The sequence below is a fragment of the Fundulus heteroclitus genome, chromosome 6 (assembly GCF_011125445.2).
Source record: "Fundulus heteroclitus isolate FHET01 chromosome 6, MU-UCD_Fhet_4.1, whole genome shotgun sequence".
In the NCBI taxonomy this organism is placed as follows: Eukaryota; Metazoa; Chordata; class Actinopteri; order Cyprinodontiformes; family Fundulidae; genus Fundulus; species Fundulus heteroclitus.
In genome coordinates this window covers 29,221,623-29,243,752 of record NC_046366.1, presented here as the reverse complement: position 1 = coordinate 29,243,752, position 22,130 = coordinate 29,221,623, and the positions used below count along the sequence as shown (strand labels likewise).

The window sequence follows — 22,130 nt, the reverse complement described above, 5'->3', positions numbered from 1 at the left end:
CACCTATCCCAGGGGTCTGCAACCTGTGGCTCCAGAGCCGCATGTGACTCTTTAACACCTTCAGCTCTGGCTCTTAAAAACTTACACAAAAAATGCAAGGAGAAAAAAATTGGCCAATGTTTCTAAATGTAAAGGTAAGTTATAATTGCTGGCTTTAGGATGCATTTAGTTCCGCATTTAGTTCTGCAATAAATGCATAACATTTCCAGAAAGAAAGAAACTAATGGTGCATAGAATATTTTACTATAGCTAGATTAAGTATCTTTTTGTCAACAGGTTGCAAACGACTTCCTTTTTCATCATTTTGATGCCATTTGCTATCAAAATCAAATGTCCAATTGAAGAAAATGCATTAAATCTTAAAAAATAAATAAAAAAATACCGTTGGTTAAATAATAAAAACTGTTGATCTTTAATTTAAAAAAAATAAACAAATTTCCTACAGTACACTATAAAAACAAGCTCTTGTTTCAAAGAGATGTCTAACTTTTGTGGCTCTAAACAAAATATGTTTAGCTGGACCGAGGGCAGAAATGGCTCTGCAGGCTGTAAAGGTTGCTGACCCCTGATCTATCCCATCAAGCCATGCATCCCTCAGTCATCCACCCAAATCCATTCAAACATCCATCCATCATCATCTTCCCATATCCATCCACCTATTTGTTTTTGATTTTTTGTTTTTCATCTTCTATCAATATCCATTCATTCATCCATCCCTCTATCGTTGTTCCGTTCTTCCATCCTTTTGTCCATTACAGTTCAGTATATCGTTCATTCATCCATCAATTATCCACCCATCCATGGAGTATTTTGGCAGCTGTGCAGCAGTAGTAGCTGTGGCTGACTTAAAACAAGTTAAATCACCAGTAGATTAGAACCGAGTCTAAAGGAGAGCTGTGCAATGTTTGTTCTTCTGCTGATTTTTATGGGGAATCCTTCTGAAAACATCATTAAACTGATTGAAAATCTGATCTCTAACTTTTAATGCCTCTCTGTCGGACCCACAAAGCCTCATGGTGGACGACCAATGAAGCCGCCTTTCCCCTTTGTTATGAAAGCTGCGCACTTCGTCACGGGCAGCGTTTGTAATTTAGCCGGGAACAGTTATTGCTCAGAAGGAGGCAGATTGTTATTAGGGGGTGCGGAGCTACCATGGAGGTGACAAATGGCACCTCCAAACAGCTTTTGACAAGAACAGGTTTAGATTCAGGATGTTGGTGTTAACGGGATGCTGCTCCGTGCTACGTGTATGTGGGTGGGTGGGTTCAGCATACATGAGGAATCAGAAAATTAATGTTTAGGATAGAGCTACGTTGTAGTAAAAAATCCATGTGAAATTGGCACTTTAAAATGACTTTTTTTCTTTTTAAATTAGATCGACCCACAAACCACCCAAGTATTCCTCTGAAAACATTTGCATCAGATTGTTTGTTGAGGTCCGCTCTCCTTTGAATCCTTGACAATCATTCATGCTATTTGACAGGAACCTGACACTCTTTTCTCCACAAAAAAAACTTGCATTTTGCAGTCTGTTGCAAAATTAAAGTTATTCAGGCTTAACAGGACTTGGAGCCTTTGACGACGGATGGTAATAGTCGCACACGTTTAGCATTTTAGCATCTGCTTCCTAGCAGGAAGATCAGCTTCTCCAAGAAGTCAGAGACCGTGGTTCTCGACCTGAAATAGGTGGCTTGCCCTCTCCATTTGGAGGGGGTTTCCTGCCTCAAGTGGAGGAGTTTAAGTATCTTGGGGTCTTGATCATGAGGGAAGAATGAAGCAGGAGATCGACCGGCGGATTGGTGCGGCTGCCGCAGTGATGCGTACGCTGCTGCGGTTTGTTTTTGATGAAGAGACAGCTGACCGAAAGGCGAAGGTCTTGACTTACCAGCCAGTCTACGTCTCTACCCTCAAATTTTATGACCCTATGTCATGAAATTTGGGTCTTGACTGAAAGAATGAGATCCAGGATGCAAGCAGCTGAAAAGAGCTCTGGGGGAAGCCTGGAAACATCTCAGGCTTCCCCCAGAAGTGCAGGAGGAGGGGGCTTGGATTGGATCTCTGCTGAGTCTGCTGCCCCCATGACCCAGTCCTGGACAAGTGGAAGACAATGAGCACAAGTACGAGGTTCCTAAACAATATGTGCCCCAAATTCTGCCACAATTACTCATAAAAATTTCAGTGAAGGGGGAAATCCTTTTTTGTTACAGTCGAGGCGGGACGTTCCTCTGGGTTTAAAATCCGGTGTCCTGCAGTAAATACAGATACGTTCTTTCTAAAGTGATGAATTAGGGCTGGACCATGTAGAAAAAAATATATACTTCGATAAAATAGAAATCTTATTGATCGATATCAAAAATTATCAACAAATTCAAAACATTTATTTTAAGTGCAGCTCTGGCCATTTTATGCTGTTGCTTAGCAACCTATTTTTGGATAAAGAACACTGAATTCAAATTCAAACCCTTTATTCAACCAACTTTTTACAAAAACTACAAGTTTTAAAAAAATTCAAAAAGAACATGTGATCTCTGAACTCTTTGAAGGGGGCGGAGCTTGGGGCGGGGCGTTTCTGGCTCTGTGCTGTGATTGGTTGGGAGGATGTAATGACTGTAGTATTAACCTACATGGCTAGAATGCAAAAGGAAGGAAAGCTGTTCTATTAAACTTTTTATTGACCTTTTTTTTCTATCATCGATATACGTCTATCGATCGATATGTATTGTTATTGAATTATTGTCCAGCCCTATGATGAATAGACCGAGCTCATCTACAAAACTCAAATATGTCGACACAATGGCGTCATCGGCGCTCTACGATAATGATTTAAACAGTTTTAAGCTGTTTTAATGATGTCGTTTTAAAGTATATTTTGAAATAGCAGCGACAAGCCACATGGTCACACATGAACCTTGACTGATGATATCAGAGGGTATTATACTAGAAAAAATATTCATATTTCTGCGATATTCCCATTGTTATGCAAGCACTAACTTTTAGACTCAGTTACTTTTTTTGTTCCAGGTTCAACTTTTAGCTGAAGCCAAAGCTATCCACACCATTCTGTTATCTCTCCAAAACAAACAGGTTAATCTTTGCAATTTAAAAAAAAAAAAATGCTTCATTAAAAGCCGATTTTCCCCTCGGGCAGGAGATAATTAGCTGCTGTCTGCCAGCAACGCTTTAATTTGCGGGTTTGGATGTTTGTAAAAACAATGTGAAATTTTTGCACTTCTGAGCTGTTCTACCCACGTAGATTTTGAATGTTGCAGCTCAAAGTGAAAGGATTGCAATATTCCTGCAGCAAAAGCTTGGATTTCATGGAGAATGAAACAAATTCTGTGAGGCCAGATTCAACTTCACGTTTCAATGACCAGCTGATGTTTCTACTGTATCAGTCTGCTGACAGAGGTGGGACAAATGACAACATGAAACATAAAAATAGGCTCTGTGAGGACAAGTCGTCCTGCAGTATTTCAGCTGCTGTTCCCCAGAGAGAAGAAGACAGTTGTCCTCCAATCTGGCCGTCCTCTCTGATTATCGCAGCAGCAGGCGTTCTGGGCTGAAGTGCCGCTGACGAGCCCCCGCCACCTGACACCAGCCAGTAAAAGCAGCGACGTCTCCACACTGTCACGCCACAGCGAGACGACCTCTGACAGGCTGCTGACTCTTTATTCAGGAGCTCCTGGGACCGCTCTAGTCCACTGTAGTCTGAGGCTCCTTATCGCCATTCGTCCAAAAAATGACCAAAAATGAAAAAGCTTTCAGGCTTAAGCCTCCGTCGGAACATCTGAAACTCAATCTTTGCCTTATCTAGCATAGATTTGTTTTTTCTTTTTTTTAAATTGGGAGGTGCTAAATTGCAGGCAGGGAGGTCTGCCAAAGGGAAGTGTTGTTTGTAAATCAATTTCACAGAGCAAGATGACGTGCTTTGCTGCTGTTTTCACACCGGCGCAGCTATCTGAGTTATTAAGCCGCGTTCAGGTGCAGCAATTCGCCTGCAGGTTGGTAGCTTTCACGTCTACATGGAACATGGATGCCAAGCTCAATTACAAACACGCCATCATATGAAACAATGTAAAAAAAACGTTGACAGGCTTTGTTTGCCAACAGCGATTAGCACCTTTATTGTCTAAAAAACGAAAAACACTCAATATCATTCCAAAAAAAGTAAAAAAACAAAGCAACTGGACTTGTTTTTCGTAGTTGAAGACGTTTCGCTTCCTCTCCAGGAAGCTTTCTCAGTTCAAAAAGTCTGGAGTAATGTGGAGCATCAAGCTTTATACTACTGCCCAAACAAAGGCCTTGTAACGGCTTAGATAACATGCAAATTCAACAGAAATTGCTGCTGTTTGTTTTTTACCTAACATCTAAAATTTGGTTTCATCTGTTCAAAGGAAACCTGTGGAAAGTTCCACAGGTTTGGTTTTTAATTTAGACATAACCTCGCCTGGCAACCTTTCCCAACTAACCATATTTTCATTCCTGGGGTCCGTTCTTCGTACGTTGCTTAAAACATCCGAGATCAAATGACACATCCAAGATGATTTCATCCGGCTAATCATGATCCGGCTAATTGGGTTCTTCAAACGCACCTGTTGTTTACGATTAGTATGGCTGGATTGAGTTATCTGAGACAACTGCGCGTTCATGCGTTTGTTTAAAAGGGGAAATGTATCGATAGTAGAAACAATGATCAGCAGCGCTGCTATTGGCTGTTCAGCATGGCCAAAGAACGCCCACAGTTTTTCTCCCAAGCAGACCAAGAGCTTGGAGGGTTATGCCAAATTTGAGTCATTAATTAAAACACCTCAAAATCTCTTAAAGCCAGGAGAGAGGGCTGGCAAAAAGTAGCAGACAAATTAATGCGTAAATACTGTCCATGGTAGATGTTTCTATCACTTTCTACAGTATGAATTTTTGCATTTTAATAATTTGATATTATTTGTTCTTTTATATCAGAGCCTCCACGGGACCCATTAGAACATGGGGACAAGTAAAAGTGAAATACAAGAATATTCTACAAAATGGTAGCCTTTAATTATTACACTTTATTTTAAAAAGGCACTTGTTATGTCAAGAGATCCAAATTTCAGTGTTATTCCTTAGACACGGAAAGTAAAGGACACGTGCAAACTGGGAATTTTAACAAAAAATAAATAAATCTTTATCCATAAAAAATGAAAATCTTCCTTTTCCAAGTCATCCACAGTTTACACGGTAAAACTGTATTGCTCCGTGTCTAGATAATCCATCCATAGCTTTTTCTAATACAATATACGGCTCGACAGGAAGCAAGCCTTTCAAAGTAAACTAAACTTCACAATAAAATGGCCCGAACAAATCTTCTTACTGAAGATGATAAAAATAAAAAGCAAGCCATCATACAAATAACTTTAATATTTTAGATTTATGGCTCTAACACCACTTCTCCTCTTTAAAAGCCACTGTTAAATGATGTTTGTCTGTTTATAACAGCCACCAAGAAAAATCTCTCTACAATTACACTGTCGCGCTGCGCTAAAGGATCCTGTCTATTGCGCAATACGCGATTAATTCGAAAAACTCTGCAAATTATTCTTGCACCTTCCCCAACAGGTTGCAGTCGTAAAAATGGACATGGCTACGGCAGACTTCCCTATCTCCTCCGCTTATAAAGCTGCGATCTAATCTTGTTTACATGAAATAAGCCTGCTCTGGAGCAGGTTTAAGCTGGCGCACATTTTGTTATGACAACAAGTGCAGGATGTCTTTCGAAGAACCAAACGATCCAAGATCATGCCAAATCGTCAACAATGAAATCCAGCTAACTGAGTTAGCGACGTACGAAGAACGGACCCCTGAACTCTAACATTTATCATGCTAACGCTTTAGAGTCTGAGATGGAGCTCTTGTTTTTGTTCTTTGTTTTTTACTTTTGCAGTTTCTCTAAATTTGTTGTAAATTTGCTTAGACATCCACCCCTAAGAAGTTTGGGAGTTTTCCTCTTGAAAGTTAATATTCATACCGTAGAATATTGGACTTCCACTTGTTTACTTTGCCGTTTTCCCTCCATCCTGGCATTGTTATATATGCCTGAACAAAACCCCAAATTACTGCTTTTCTAGTGGTGTTCCAGATGATAACGATACAGTAAATAAGTAAAGTTGATCAGCAGCACCAGCTGCTACTTTCCCTGTTAAATCTTATGGAAGCAGGAAGGATGTACTTAGTGCTTATTTTTTTTTTTCATACACTGCTTTTCAATCATGACTTTGGATTTGCTTAACAAACTATGTCAGTGTGTTTTACGCTTTAAGTTGAATTTAAATAATTCTCTAAGCTGGTAATTACCGTATAATTTTTACTGTGTCTTAAAACGTGAAACGGATTGAAAGAGGATGTAGTTTCTGAGCGAATCCTGCGGGCTTTACGTGTTTGTAACTGGGTCGTTCTGCGTTCAGGTCCAAGTGAGCTGGATCTCAGCCTGCTGGGGGAATCAAGCAGCCTGGCGGAGGTGGCCTACAAGAACAATGAGGTAAGATCATTTCTCTCAGCTATGCAAGAACATATTTCAAGCAACGAGTCAAACAAAAAAGGTGTTCAAATTTAATTATGACTGAAGCTTTTAACTTTAACTTTCTGTAAAGATTTGACAAAAACATAAAAATAATTGCAGGAAATCCTTTAGTTAGAAGAGTCCCCGTGTCCTTAGAAGATATAAATACAGAAGCTTCCTCTTTAGCTGCTTCAAACATAATTTTAGCGTCCATATTTTAATATCTCAGTGTTACAGTGTGGTTAGATTTTAGAGATCACCTACAAGATAAACCCTAATTTCCACATCCAGAGCTCTCATATGCTCCCTGCTTCCTACTGGCAGCGTAAAATAAATGACAGCCGCAAAGTAGCTTTCAGAGAAAAGGTGTCAGTAAACTCGTCTCAAAGGCCAGATGATTCAGCGCGGTAAATGTCCTGAGATAGCGCACATTGTTGTGCAACGCCTGGCAGCCTTTCAAACGGGCTCCGTTCCTCCACACAATCCGAAACGAATCCCCAACCTCTGCCTGATCTTTTATCCAACTAAATGACTCAAAACATCTTTCCTTTCCATCTTCTGAGCTCTTCTCCTCTTGTGATTCTTTAATGGCGTTTTTCTATCCAGGTCAGATTCCTTTGATATGTGCAGACTCTCTGTTCTTCCCTTTTTTTGTCTCTGGGTCTTTAATTTAATTTAATGATTTCAGATCAGGGCATCTGTTTTTATGGAGTCTGTTTATTTTTGGATTCCCAGTAGGGTGGCGATGGGGGGGGTATAGGGATTTTGTCAGTGAGTTAAAAGCTCTCCTTTGTAAATTCTCACCATCTGCCATCATGCTTCCTGCTCCTCCTCTTAAATACTACATCCAGAAGCTTATTGCATTCGGTTTTTAACAACAACTTCCCATTTCTTTTCTCATTCCTGGAGGTTAATAGAGGCGTGTGGTTTTCATAGACTAGAGTTTGTAATGTATTTACAGAAATCATCTACAAGGAGGATTCTTGGACAAATATTTGTTGTCTAATATTGTAAAAAACCAGATTCCCTTACCAATAAAATTCTGTTAGAAACATTTATGTCTATATATCTAAGTCTGCCAGAAAACTAACGAGTTCAGTATGTTAAATCCTCTTGAGGCGCCTTGATATTGAGGCCGACCCTCGTTTGTTTAAATAATGAACATCTGAAATCGCAGTGAGCATGCCCAACACGCTCTCATTAGACGACTGTGGGGCACAAATCCTACGGCCCCAAGCTCGGATCGTCCAATCAAAATGCTGGATAGTGTGCGACCATCTAGGCAAGGCAAGGCAAAGTTATTTTTATAGCACATTTAAGTACAAGGAAAACGTAAAGTGCTTTTACATGATTAAAACATTGGAAAATAAAAACAGTATAAGAGCAAGTTTAAAAAATCCGTTGGAATAAAATTAGGAAAATTTTAACTAAAATGGAAACTAAAAGCAAATATTAATCAAGTGTTGGTTGTCCTTGCTAGCTCATCAAAGGATTGATGCAAATCTTTTCTGTTCAATAAATAAACAGTATGAGTGAGCCTTTATTTGTAATTTTATGTAAAAAAAAAAAAAAAGTTATTACATTTAGCTTATGTACTATTGATTTTCTAGTGTGTGGTTTATGCTAATTTATCTGCTTAATTTAACAGTGACCAAAGTTAGGTTGCATGCATCACAAAAAAATGTGTTCCTTTTGGGCAGTCTGGAGATTTTCTCATTTAAAAAAAAAAAGCTATATAGTCCCTTCATCGGGTTCTGGGTTGGTCCTTTAATCTGTGGAAAACCTAATGAGGCGTCTTTATCAGATGCCTGAACCTCTTCAGCTGGCTTCTTCTGATGCAGAGGAGCAGAACCTCTGCTCCAAAGCCCCCTTAGACTTCAATATAATGCAGTAGAGACAAAACAGTGTGACGGGGGGTTTTCAGAGATTACATCAGAACTTGATATTTCGCTAAATGTGACAAATTTCTTCAGATTTGGACCCAAGATAAATTTGAAGAAAAAGAAAACAGTATCTCAGCAGCTTAAGGCAGAGCAAGGCCTCCCTTCAGGGGAAGCCAATTTCAGCCACTCATATCCAGAATCTTCTTTCATTCAATCATGTAATTATTGTCTACAGCTAAACTGCCTCCATTCTCCAAATTTCATTAAAGATATATAGTTTTATAGGATTAATGAAAGAAAGAAATGTAAGCAATTTTCTCCACCCTTTATTACATTTTCTCTTGATAAATGGGTAAAGTACACCAAAGGTATATGAAAGGGATAGAAATAATGGGAAAGTTGTATACTTCCTCAATATTTAGATATCTAAACATTCCTCAAATGTTTTGTTTTTGGTGTTATGACCCAGATACAGGTAGGAGGCTGGCAGGCAAGCAGGATGAGGGCGAAACGGAAATATTATTGATGACGAAAGGAACTTACAACCTAGAGGCCAGAACAATGAGCGGAGGAAAGCAGGAAGTGTCTGGTCTACAGATATCTAGACCCTAAAAGAAAAAGGTTATTTTCACCTGTCCACTAAATGTTGTGTTGTTTCTCTTTAGTCCAGTCAAATTGCTCTTTGGCTCAACTACGAGGAGTTTTCTTGGGGAAATACTTGTCGACCAATGAGACCATTGGACAATCGCACCTCTCCGCTTGACAGAGAGGCCGGGCAGAGGGACTGTTCAGAAAATCAGCAGTATGCATATTATTACAATGACTGTTGGTTACACAGTTACTCTACTACACCTACAGCTGAATCATTTGCTATGTAGAAATATAGTTTATAGCAAAACCAGTTACTTATCAAAGTTTGGACTCATGGTGTAGAGCAGAGGTTCCCCAGAATAACAATGCCACAGACTGGTGACCCCCCTTTTGGGGAGTGGGATTCTTTTTTTCTTTTTTGGGGGAGAAATTATAACAATAAAGTCATAATATTTTGAAAATACATTTGGAAAATTATGAACAAAGTAGTCTTTTTATAAGAACACCTACAAAAAAAAGTGTGGCCTTCCTCCTGTGTGAAAATGAGGAATGTTGAGCGTCCTGTAAAGTTATACTTTGGTACAAGATTCACAAATAAAGAAATACAAAAGTATTTTTCAGCATCAAATCATCTTGCGACCCCCAAGAGGTGTCTAGTGACCCCCCCCCCCCCCAACCCCCACTTTGGGAACCCCTGGTGTAAAGATCCATAGCAATGATAGTGGAAACACAAAAATAAATAAAATATATACATTTTGAACACGGGTGTTACTTGTAGGGTGAATACTGGATGGAAATCTGGTGACTTCTGTTGTGTGTCAGCTGTGAGGGGAGCAGGATGCTTAAAATGTAACTTAACAGATATTTTAGCCAGCCCGCAACGCTGACGCTGTCTGTAACGCTGCAGCAGGGCAACCGGGTCACTAATAGCTCTTGTTGTGCGGACATGATTACCAGGAAAAAGAGTTTTTTTATTCTTGGGGAAAGCAGATAGCCGATAAAAAAAAGCATCCCCAAAAAAATGCAGCCGGCGACTCACAAAATTTGCAAGAGACTTTGGAACAAAACAAGCTTGACCCTAATAAGCGGACTTGGAAACTGGCCACGGAGGTTTGGTGTCTGACCAAAGCTCTTTTATACCCGACGCGGGGTTATGATAACAAAACAAGTAAAGTATGTACCGTTTAAAAATTCAACTGCAACAGCCACCATTCAACCCTAAGCAGGCAGCAGTAAGACGATTTTAAGATAAACGCTGCAGAAATAAACAAGTTCACATAAAAATGTAAACAATTGCACGGTAACATGAAAAGTAGCACCCTTAGGCCCAATTTATACAGTTTACCTGTTAAAAAGTTGATTTTTGGGGTGAGTTGCTATTTAAACAACAGGAGAAGCAACAAATAAGTTACATCACAAAGAAAATCAAGGACCAGGGAGGAAGCACTACAACTGATGGAATCGAAACCAGCACAGAACAAATAAAAATATATAAAGCAATACACAAAACTCAGTCTAATGTGACAAAACATGAACATCATGACACTTTAAAGGACATAATTAACCAACAGGGAATTCTGGAGAGTTTTCTTTCTTGTGTAGTTTACGTTAATTGCTGCAATTTCATGCATTATTTATTTTGATCATTCATTTTTTATTAATATATGAAAAAAAAAAAAACATCCTATAATTTACCAAATTGGAATTCCATCCAATTCGATGCAAAACTTGCTTTTAGGTCAGACTCAGTTTTCAGAACATAAGAATAAAACTTGTTTTGAAGATCTACTTGCACGGTGTATTTTTTTTATGCCCTCTTTTCACTGAAGCGTGGTGGCGACAGCCAGGAATTGAAAGGCGTGGTCTTTTCAAACCGGCTCTGGTTGTAGGTGACCGCTGTTCACCTTTCAACCAGTGACCCGAATCTATCTGGCAAAACACAGTAAACATCTGGAGAAAAGAAAAGACCCTGATAACAAGAGTTCACCGACCGTTCAGATCCAGTCAGATGACGCTCGACTGCAACTGTCAGGATGAATTCAGCCCAAATATCTCAAATTCAAACAACTACGGCCGATTTTACCGCGTCCCGCGTGACAGAAAGGTCAGAAAAAGGACTGTTCAGACCTGAGAGTTACTAATCAGAGGAAAATATGAGCATGTTGCCTTTGAGAAACGTTGAATCTACAGGAGATGCTCATCATCAGCTGCAGAAAGCCTCTCATTGTGCCATTATTTCATCAAATGCTTGATGGGGGGGGGACTATGACCTGGAGCTTATTGACAGGCCCTTAAGAGCTTATTCATGTAAACTGGGACTCTGTTTGCTGACGATCATTAAATAGGCTCACACATCTGCGTGCTTGGCTGTGGAGGCTGGAGCAAACCCTGAAATCTGCTGTACTTACAGGAAAAGCAAATAAACAGTCTGACATTTTTCATTAAGTTGATCTCCGAGCCAGAAGCCTCGTTACCTGAGAGCCGGTGTCCTGAGCGTCCCCCTGGGGCTTCACAGCCGCTCGACGCTCGTCACGGAGCCAGAAAATGACCTTTGAATGAGGCTGATCAATGATTAAATGATGTCATCTGCTTGTTATTCAGACGCATCCGAAGCCCGGGCTGGGGCTGCTCTATTCATACAGTAAGTCGCTAATCCGTGCGGAGGTGAACCACAGAGAGGCCCGAGGGCGAGCAGAGTGCAAAGCAGCGAGGCAGAACGACTGGTAGAAGACAGAGGTGTCCCTGTGCGACCTCTTACCGCCGCGCCCCGTCTACCTGTAGTCTCTGGTATGAGGAGGAGGTGGATTTGGTAATTGTGCCGATCGAAAGGGAGGTGGCAGGAGAGGGCAGCTGGTTTTAACGTGCGCTGTCCAATCTCCAGGACGTTTACGTCCAGTTGTCGTCCACCTCCTCTTATTAACTCGTGATCAAAGAGCATCTTCGCAGCAGACACGCTCTCCGTTCCTGGACAGCAATTTTAAAATGCCGTGAAGTCTTCACAGTCTTTCACCAACCTTTTGCTGCAATTACAGCTGAAAGGGTTTTGGTGGTCTCTTGCATCCAAGTTAAGATTTTTTTTTTCTTTTAGTACCTTCCACAGATTGTGAATTACAAAAGTGTTTCACAAAGACGGAGAGAAAAATATTGAAAAGTGTCGAAAACATCAACACAGCATCACCTTTCGGAGGACCGTTTCTAACGAGTGGAACCCCTGGGTTGATCGGTCTCTACAAATTGCCCTTAGGTGTGAGTGAGTGCCTGATTGTTGGTTCTGTGTTCCTCTCTGTTGCCCTGTGATGGACTGATAACCTGTCCAGGGTTTCTTGCCTAATGGCGGCCGGAGATCGGCACCACCCCCACAACCTTACATGGCTAAGCAGGTACAGATGGGAATGGATGATTAAAGAAATCTGTTTTTTTTAACCCTGAAATGCATTTTTTTTGTCTCTAGAAGTGCAGGATTTTTTTCCATTTAGTCTCTCCAGGTGCTGCATAGAAATGTTTAGATTGCTGCTAAACGAGCTCATGGACTATCAGCTTGCCAGTCTTGCGAATCCACCATTTTTATTTTTTGGGGTGATTTTATAGTCCAACCCGAAGGATGTTGACGCTACAAGTGGATAAATCAAAATGTTCGGTTGTTTATGACACCGTCCTAGCCTCGTGAGACCATCCTGATCTCGCGAGCTTTCAAGGTTTCACTCGCAGATCAGTCTGGCTACTCTCCGTTAAAGAAAATTTGGAGCCGTTCACCAAACGAACGTCCAATCAGCGTTGGCTTTGAGGCAGGTTGAGGTGTGACGCAACGGGAAGCGCGTCAGTTCAGTCTAAAGAACATGGCGGCTTCAGCCGATGAAACTAGCGTTAGCGTGGCTATCGAGCAAGTTTTATCGGAATTACAGAGTATTTCTTTGCTGAGCTAACGAGCCTTTACCTGCAGCAGCAAGAGTAGCTTGGCTTGTGGTTGTGTTACGAGCGACGACGAAGCATGTTGACGAGTACGTCATATGCTTCGTTGATCTGATTGGTTTATTTGGCCCTTCTATCACCAACATAGGCCAATCAGCTAACCAGTATTTTCGCCCCTTCCCAAAATTACTTCAACGGAAGGTTTCCAGATGGATAAGCGGAGCAAATCCATCTGGCGGCGTCAGGTAAACACCGTCCCCCATCATACAACAAAAAATAGCTGAACAGGATAGAGAGGAACGCTTTGTGAATAGGAAGGGGTCACGGTGTGAAGTGCCTCCTTCAGATTTAAAGCGGCGGCACCAAAATGAGTTGCTCCTGGACGTACCTCAGCACATGGGGTGAAAAAAGGAAACATGGGGTAAGTTAACAGGGAATTCAGACCAAAGCGTTGCTGTTCCACTTTATATGGATCACAACTGAAAAGCACACGTCCCATTTAAAAAAAAGAAAATAAAAACAAAATTAGATAACATACATAAATAAATGTCACTATACGGTCATATTCAATCAATTAGAATGAGCATTTCTAAGAGGCTTGTTTGTGAGATTTAAAGTTCCTATTATAAAAAAATAAAAAAAAATAAAAAAATCTTTAAGCTAGTACTAAACATACTTTTTATTAAGCTGCGATTTTTGCATGGAAATTTTTGCTTTTTTTATCCGTTCGTTGCAATATTCTAATCCTAAATGCTGTGTTTTTATTAGCTGGGGTGGGGGGAAAATTCATAATTAACAGAAATAAAGGCTTTAAAACATCACCAGTCTTTGTTAATCTCTATAATGTGTTTCCTTTTGTTATCTGCATTACTGAAATAGATGAACTTTTCAATAATATTCTAATTTATTAGAATTTTATTGACTGTAGAAGGATTTTAGATATATATTGTGGAAAAGCAGGTTTTAATAACATTTCTTTTGCTGCTTTTTAAATGAGTCAAGACTCAAGACAATCTATAAGGAGAAAAAAATCTGCAGTGTTAAAGTCAAGGTGCAACAGTCTCAAAGGAGCAATTCCCTCCAGTTTCCCCATCTGCTCCTTGTGTCTATGAGTAGATTCTGGTTTAACGATCTGAGGACTCAAGTTGGAGTATGTGGCTGTAATAATTCAGTAATATGGGAAGGAGCTTGACCTTGCCGGGCCCTGAAAGTTAAAGCTGGGGTTTTAAAACCCATCTAAAAATAACAGCTAACCAGCTTAAAGATGTTGAAACAGGACTGAAGGAAGTCTTGATGCAGTTTCTCACCATCTTCAAAGGCTTTTGCATATTACACATAAAAAGGGGGTTAATATAACCTGGATAAACCAGTTGTAAACCTCTGTTCATCACTTAATCATGACAGCCTGACAAACTCAAAATCACTGGAAGAGCAGTGAAGCTGAATGTCATCAGCAAAAAAATTGTAGGAGCGATTAATAAATGTGTTGATAGAGATAGGAAATGACTTATTATGTCGAAAATCTCTTTCACTAGAAAATCCTGGCTGGTTTTCAAACATTTGACATGTAACTATCAACACACTCCAACATTAAAACCTGAAAGGGAGAGCATTGAGTCTAAAAGTAGCAGAAAGCTCTGAAAAGAGATTATGACATTTAGTAAAAACATCTGCTGCTGCTAGGTTTAACACATTTAAACATGTGTAAGGTCCTGAAGATTTCAGGAGATTTGTTGTTTTCTGGATGGATGGTAAATAAATAAATAAACTTAAGCTCAGACAGACTGGATGGGCAGTATCTGGAGACATCAATTTTCTTAATTGGACTTAGGTCTGGATTTTGACCATCAACTATGCTTTGATCTTCTGTTGTAGCACTGGCTGTATGTTTAGGGTTGTTCCTGCTGGACAGCGAACCTCCAGTGTCAAGTCTTTTGCACCACCTCACAGGTTTTTCTAATGGGATTTAGCTCCATCCACCTTCCTATTCACTCCCTGTCGCTGCTGAGGAAACAACAAGATACTGCCACTTCCAGTGGCTTTCTTTTTGCTACGATTTACTTCTTGCCTTTCTTCCATTAAAGGCCAGATTAGGAGTGCACAACTAAGCTATCTGGCCAACAGATTCTCCCACCTGAGCAGTGAATCTCTGCAGCTCCCTAAGAGTTACCAGTGTTAATGCTCTCCTTGCCCCGCCTGTCGTTTCATTTGGGCAGCCATGTCTAGAAGGTTTGCAGCGGTGCCATAGCCTTTTCTCTGATGATGGATAGAGCAGCACTCTGAGTATGTTCAGAAAATGCTGATCTTTCAGTGAGACATCAATGTTTTTCCTTTAATTTACCAATTATGGGCTACTTGTTACATAAAAGCCTCCATAAACACTCAAGGTTTTTGGATGTAACCTGTGCCAGATTAATTTATGGGGTGGTGGTGGGGGGGGGGGGGGGGGGGGGGTATCTATTAGTAGACACCTTTACTGTAAAGGTGCACATGCTCATTCTTGTCACACAGTAATGTTCACGTGTAGCCTTTTAATCATCACAAGAAGACAAGTAACTTACAAAAATAATCCTTTTTGAAATGGAAATTATGTAACAAACTGCAGTATTCAGGAATATGATGGTGCTCTTTTCCGCAGAAAGGAGTGGAAAGGTATTGCTCTGTGTTCATTAGTGGTAAAGTGTGTTTTAAGTCAAATAAATCGCTTCTTTCTGAATGTCGGTCTCTCGTCGTCGCTGTTCACACATCTGCGGTGCTGAAAATGCACTGCCACCACGTCATTTATTGAGAATGATTAATAAAAAAAATCATTAATAAAAGTAACTAATATATAAATAGTGACCACGACAAAAGTAAATTATCTTCACTGGTGCAAGGACACAGTTTGGCGCTCCGGTGCAGAAATAAACTTGCAGTGCAACCCGGTCTGGAGATGATGAGTAAAGAAAACGATTAATTGGCGCCTGCAGCTGGACGGCTACCCACCCCACCTGATTTTGCTTTGATTTAAAAAAAAAAAAAAAAGAAGGTCTTAGCATAATTATTTGACTTTTTATTGATCTTTCTTCCTTTATTATGACCAAAACGGTGAAGAAACTAATAGAAATAGTTTGTGGCAAAACCTACTTACGAAATTTAATTGGTCAGTTTACTTTTCTTTATCTGCCGGTTGCGTGAGCTTATTGTGATTGTGCGGTGAAGCTAACTAAAACTAAGAACCTGGACTTTTAAGCAGTTAAATCTGATTGAAACGTTTACCAAAAAGAGTAGAAATGAAGCAAATATTGTCGCTTCACCTCCTCTCCTAGATGTCACAAACAAAACATCTGAGGCTGGGAATCTCGCTCCTCCTCACTAGCATTATTCAGACTTATCAATACCAATCAGAGTTGGGAGTTAACCTTGGTGTGTGGGGTGAGACTTTTTTTTTCCTTTTATTATTGTTATTAGTTAGAAATACAAATGTAGGCATATCTCTGTTTGTGAGAGCATGCGTCACGACGTGCGCACTGGGCCATTGTGTGAATCGATGCGCTGTTTCTGTGCACCATGCGCATCGTACTAATGTGCCATGCTTGTGTGGGTGAGGACCTGATCTGCAGGTTTGTGATTCGATGTTGCTGTTTTTGGGCGCCACACGCATCAAGTCGTAGGACTAGTGTTGGTTTGGGTCAGGTGCGGTGATGGTTTCTGCGCCGCCAGCTAATATAATCCTGCAGATGCCCCAAATTCAAGTAAAGTGGTTAACAACAAACTACTTTGAGGGGAAAAAAAACAATGAATACAAGCATTTATTCAATTCAATAGCTGATTTTATTTATTAATCATCAAGCGGTTAACAAGCACAGAGTCACTGACGTCACCCCAGCAAGCAGGCCATAGATGCAGAGCAACAGAAAGGGCGGAACCAATTCAGAACACATTGTTAAAACAACTGAAACGTCTTAAATAAAAGAAAAAGTCAAATAGCAGACGTTCTCCATTAAAAACAGTTTTGTGCATCCTGGGTGTCTGGAGAGATTATGTGGCGGCCGTTTCTGACTGAGATTACGTTCAGGTTTTATTTTGCTTCTATTATTTTAAAGACGTTCACAGGAACATAGAAGCTCATTGCTATTGTTTTCATCTGCCTGCATTTTCTCCACAGAGCGCCCTGCCATCGGTGTGTGCAGCTGCCTTTGGGACAATAATGGCAGACTAATAATTAGCACAGTTATTTGTAGTTTTTGTGAATAACACTGCATGTGTTATTTAAACACAACCCGACACTACATCGTTGTAACAATCGTGCTAACTGGACGGGAGTGATATTTTGTGCTTCTTACCTCGTTAGGCATTTAAATAAATCGCGCTGCATGTTTTTGCGGATGCTTTCCGGTTTCAAAACACGCAAACATTTGATTTGTGTCTCTGTCTCCTGCACAACCTAAAGAAGAGACGGGGAGTAAGAGAGTACCGTCAAAGCCTCTCGGCACAATCTGATCCATCCTGAGTAAATGTCTGGCTCTTCGGGGTCCATAAAATGGGGGGGGGTGCAATGACCTCCCTGGCCCCCCCTATTCTGGCGCCAGTGGTCTGCATGCTTTTGCAATGCATTATCCACGCTTAAAAGTGGTGAATGGCATTTCACAGTCAGCTAAATCAGCTTTAATTTCTTGCGTCTTATTCTGCAGTCGCGGTGACTAATATTGAAAAAAGTTGCATTCCTTCTGGCCTAATTTTGCGCTCCATCAAAGCAACCTTTTACGTAATATAGATGAGAAACTAGTTTGCCTCTTAAAAAAAAAAAAGGCTGTGGCACGGTTTATAGCTGGTGTCGTGTTTTTATTCATGTGAGCGGGGGAACTGGCAGAGTTGCATTAGTTTAATTATGTGCTGAGGCTACCGTATTTGTGTGTCATATCTCATTAGAGAACAAATCCCAAACGCTTCAATAGCCTTCGCTTGGCTAACGAAACAGCAGCTACGGTAAAGCCACCACGGGCCATATCATTAGCGCCAACGTTTCATTCACAAATGGACCCAGAGCTGAACGGCGAGCACGTTCACAAGCAGAGCTTCTGTCAGCATCACATGCAGCCAGAGCAGCAGCAGCTGAGCTTTTAGCCGCAGGCTGTCTTCTGTCACAGCTCAGCCTCACAAAAAAAGAAAATGCATCAACTACATAAATCTTCTCCCATTTGTGGAAGATCTACATTGAGGGTCGGTTCTTAACAGCAATGGAAAAATCTCCAGGTTCAGAAAATACTTTCCCTCCAACCCGACTGAAATTTTTGATGGCAAAATAGTGAGACTTTCTTTGCAAAGACAATAAGTTAGGCCGCTAACATCCGTGTATTTATTTGTTGCATGAACCTTGAGAGATGGACGTTAGATACCAGGTCAATAACACATCTGTTCTCAGCTGTCGAGTAGCTTCACCTCGGTCTGACTGGGTGGAAAGTGTAATTTTTTTTTAAAATATGTCCAAAGATTCTGGGTTGGATTTAAGTTTGGGCTTTGAGAATGTGTGTCAGAACGGCCTTGAAGGTTTGCTTTGGCTTTACACCATTTTCTCCTCTGCTTTTATTCAATTCAATTTTCAATTCAATTTTATTTATATAGCGCCAATTCATGAAACATGTCATCTCGAGGCACTTTAAAAAGGCAAATTCAATCATATTATACAGATTGGTCAAAAATGTTCTATATAAAGGGAACCAGTTGATTGCATCAAAGTCCCGACAAGCAGCATTCACTCCTGGAGAAGCGTAGAGCCACAGGGAGAGTCGTCTGCATTGTCCATGGCTTTGCAGCAATCCCTCATACTGAGCAAGCATGAAGCGACAGTGGAAAGAAAAACTCCCCATTAACGGGAAGGAAAAACCTCCAGCAGAACCAGAACCAGGCTCAGTATGAACGGTCATCTGCCTCGACCCACTGGAGGTTAGAGAAGACAGAGCAGAGACACAACAAGAGAAACAAAAAAGCAGAGAAGCACACATTGATCTAGTAATCTGTTCTACATTAGATGGTAATAGTGGATGATCTGTCTCCCCTGGATGATGTCACAGTTAACAGAACACCAGACCAGGTGTACCTACTATGAAGAAAAAGAGAGCAAAAAGTTAAAAGCTGAAATGACAACAGTCATTTCAATGTAATACAATGCAAAACTGGAGAACTGTAGAAATCAGTAGAGTGAGAAAATAGATCCTGATGTCCTCCAGTAGCCTAAGCCTATAGCAGCATAACTATAGAGGTAGCTTGATTACAAATGATTTCATATTGACGTTGTAAATAATGCCAGATTATTTTATATGTACCGGTTCTGTGGACTTGAACAACAGTTTGAGAAACGCCAATCTAAGCCAGTCGCCCTGGCTGCATGTTTAGGGCTGTTGTCCTGCTGGAAGGTTAACCTCCTCCTCAAGTCTATAGCGTCCAACACATTTTCTTCAAGGATTGCCCTTTATTTAGCTCCATTTATCTTCTCGTCAACTCTGGCTAGCCTTTCCGTACTTGCTGAATAAAAGCAGCCCCACATCATGATCCTGCCATCACCATGTTTTACAATAAGAATGCTGTGTCAGTTGTGCGCCACACACAGTGTTTTGCATCTTCTTCCATTAGTTTGCTGTGTCCCCTGGATGACATGTGGAAAACTGCAAACAGGACCTCTTACATCTTTCCTTAAACAATGTTTGTCTTCGTGCTATTCTTCTACAAGGGCCAGAGTTTTGTTATGGATAACTAATAATTGTGGCATCAACATATTTTCCAACTTATGTTGGGGATTTCTTCTCCTACGAATGTATCTTAAGTTTCCCATGATCATAGTAACTACAAATGAACACCACCAAAAACAAAAAACATTTAAAGCATGTACTAACTTTGCCCTAGTCCGCCACATAAAATCCTATTAAAATATATTGAGTTTTAGGGTTATAAAGTCAGAAAATATGGAGCTAAATTAGGGCCATAAAGTCGATTTGAAAACACTTCTTCTTGATACTGAAAAGTATTTTTGAAACTGAAAAAGATTTAAACTGAAAAGAAATGTTTAAAGGTATTTTTCAGCTTCAAGTTTGGGTTTTTATTCAGGTTCATATTTAGTTTTTTTTTAGATTGAAACTGCTTAGATGACAGAGAGTTTAGGTGGCTGAAGGAAATATTCCCAGGTGTTGCATTCAGGAACCCTGGGAACTACAAATGTTTTTAAAGCATCATCGATATTCTATGTTTATGTGTTTGGTTTTGAAAAATAACATGCTTCACTGATCTCACATTTCTTTTCAGTTTTAATATTTTGTTTTCAGTTTCAAAAAAGAAAATGTTTGAGCAAAGTTTATGTCACCAATTTAGCTCCATAAAAAATGTGGAAACTCTTAGCCAATAGGAAGCAAAACAAATAAAATGAATCAAGGATTTAAAGAAAACATACAAAACGCTATTAGATACATAAAAAACTAATGGTGATTTTGAGAATTTTGTCCGTTGAGTGCATTTATATTAAACTACCTAACAGAAATTGTAATAAAATACACCAAAAAGAATAAGAAAATAAAAAGCTGAAGTTTAATACCAATTATGGACAAAAAATGAAGGGATTATATGTGTAAGCCTCAGAGTTCGTGACTGCGTAGTCTCCATGCTGCATCTCTGCCACAGAAACGACCGGATCGGTGCGTCTTACTGTGAGTTTTGGCGTTCATGAGTGCATATTTTATCTCCATCACGTGGGAGTGCTGTGTGTGCTGTACATGTGTTTCTGCCTCTGAGTCACCACACCAGTTGGTGTACCCACATGACAAGCTGGCTTGTTACTGGCACCCAGCACTCCTCCACACTGGCACCATTTATTTATCACCGACGGCGCCCAGCAACGCTTCTCCCTGAGAGGCTGCTCCTCTCCCCAACTCCAACCACTCTTTGGACTTCACAGTACCAGGCATCCGAATGTTGAAATCACAATCTTTGCAGTCAGAAAGCTCTGTTTTTATTTGATCACATGCACTGTTTGGCCAAAACTATCGGGTCACTTGAGTTTGCACACATGAGCTTAAATGACATCCCATTCTTTATACAAGGACTTTTTTATGCTGCTGGCCTGTTGGATGAAGAAGTTCAGGAGTTTTTTTTAATGGGGAAAGCTTGCCAGTTCTTCCAGAACTGCATTTCTGAGGTCAGACTCTGGTGTTGGATGGGAAAGCCTGACTTGTAGTCTCCTCTAAATTCTCTCTATGTTAAGAACAGTGTTCTGAGAACCTGATAATTCAGCCAGGCAACAGAGTTACGTATTAAAAGGTTTATTGAAATGACTTAGAACTTTGCCATTTTGTATGCACAGAGTGCGTAAAGAAAGAAATTTTGTTTGCATTCAGCCCGAAAAATCACAGCAGATCGCAGTGAATTACAGTAAATTACAGGATAAGGTGCAGCGGTGATCCATGCAAACTGCCGAAATGCAAACAATGCAAACAATGCAGGGGAAATAGACAGTGTGCGATTTCACAGTGTACAGGTGAGCATTATTAAAAACTGTGTAGTCTACGAATGTGGTACAGAGTCCATTTGTGGCTTCAGCAGTTCAACAGTCTGATGGCATATGTGCAAATGTGCAGAAATGGATGAATAGCGGCTGATGATGCAGGCGGACAGAACTAGACTTGAACAGGTTTAGCAGGCAGTGACAGACCAGAACCAGAGATACCAACAGGAGATGACCAGAACAGACAATACAAGCCGAGGAACGACCAGAGGGGGCAGAGCAAGCAGCTGGAAATCACAGGGAACAAAGCAGACTTCTAGTAGCACAGAAACACTAAAAACACACATCAGTGAGGGATGCACTGCAAAAACGGTACGAAAAATAAGTTACATTTTCTTGAAATGAATGTATTTTTTCTTGATTTTAGCAGGTAAATAAGATGGTCTGCCAATGGAATAAGTGTTTTGACTCCCAAAATAAGATAGATATTCTGCCCTCTAAAATAAGATGATGGAGATGACTTGTTCCTATTTTAAGTGCAAAAAGCTCATTCAATTGGCAAATCATCTTATTTACATGCTCAAATCAAGGACAAATACACTAATTTTAAGAAAATTTGACTTATTTTTAGTTTCATTTTTGCAGTGTGAACACAAGCAGGGAAATAATGTCCAGTTGTCTGAGCACACAGGAACTGGTAGAAACACGGCGGCAGAGCAGATGAGTCAAGACAAGACGTTCT

At 40.3% G+C, this 22,130-nt stretch overlaps 1 protein-coding gene across 1 annotated transcript in view; it reads left to right on the top strand.

Moving 5' to 3' along the window:
• Nucleotides 1-22,130, top strand: part of ak5 (adenylate kinase 5) — a 127,422-nt gene that overhangs the window by 67,855 nt on the left and 37,437 nt on the right. Inside the window, exon 8 of the mRNA XM_012853030.3 lies at nucleotides 6,441-6,514. Coding sequence (XP_012708484.2) covers nucleotides 6,441-6,514 — 74 coding nt within the window. The remainder of the gene's footprint in view (nucleotides 1-6,440; nucleotides 6,515-22,130) is intronic.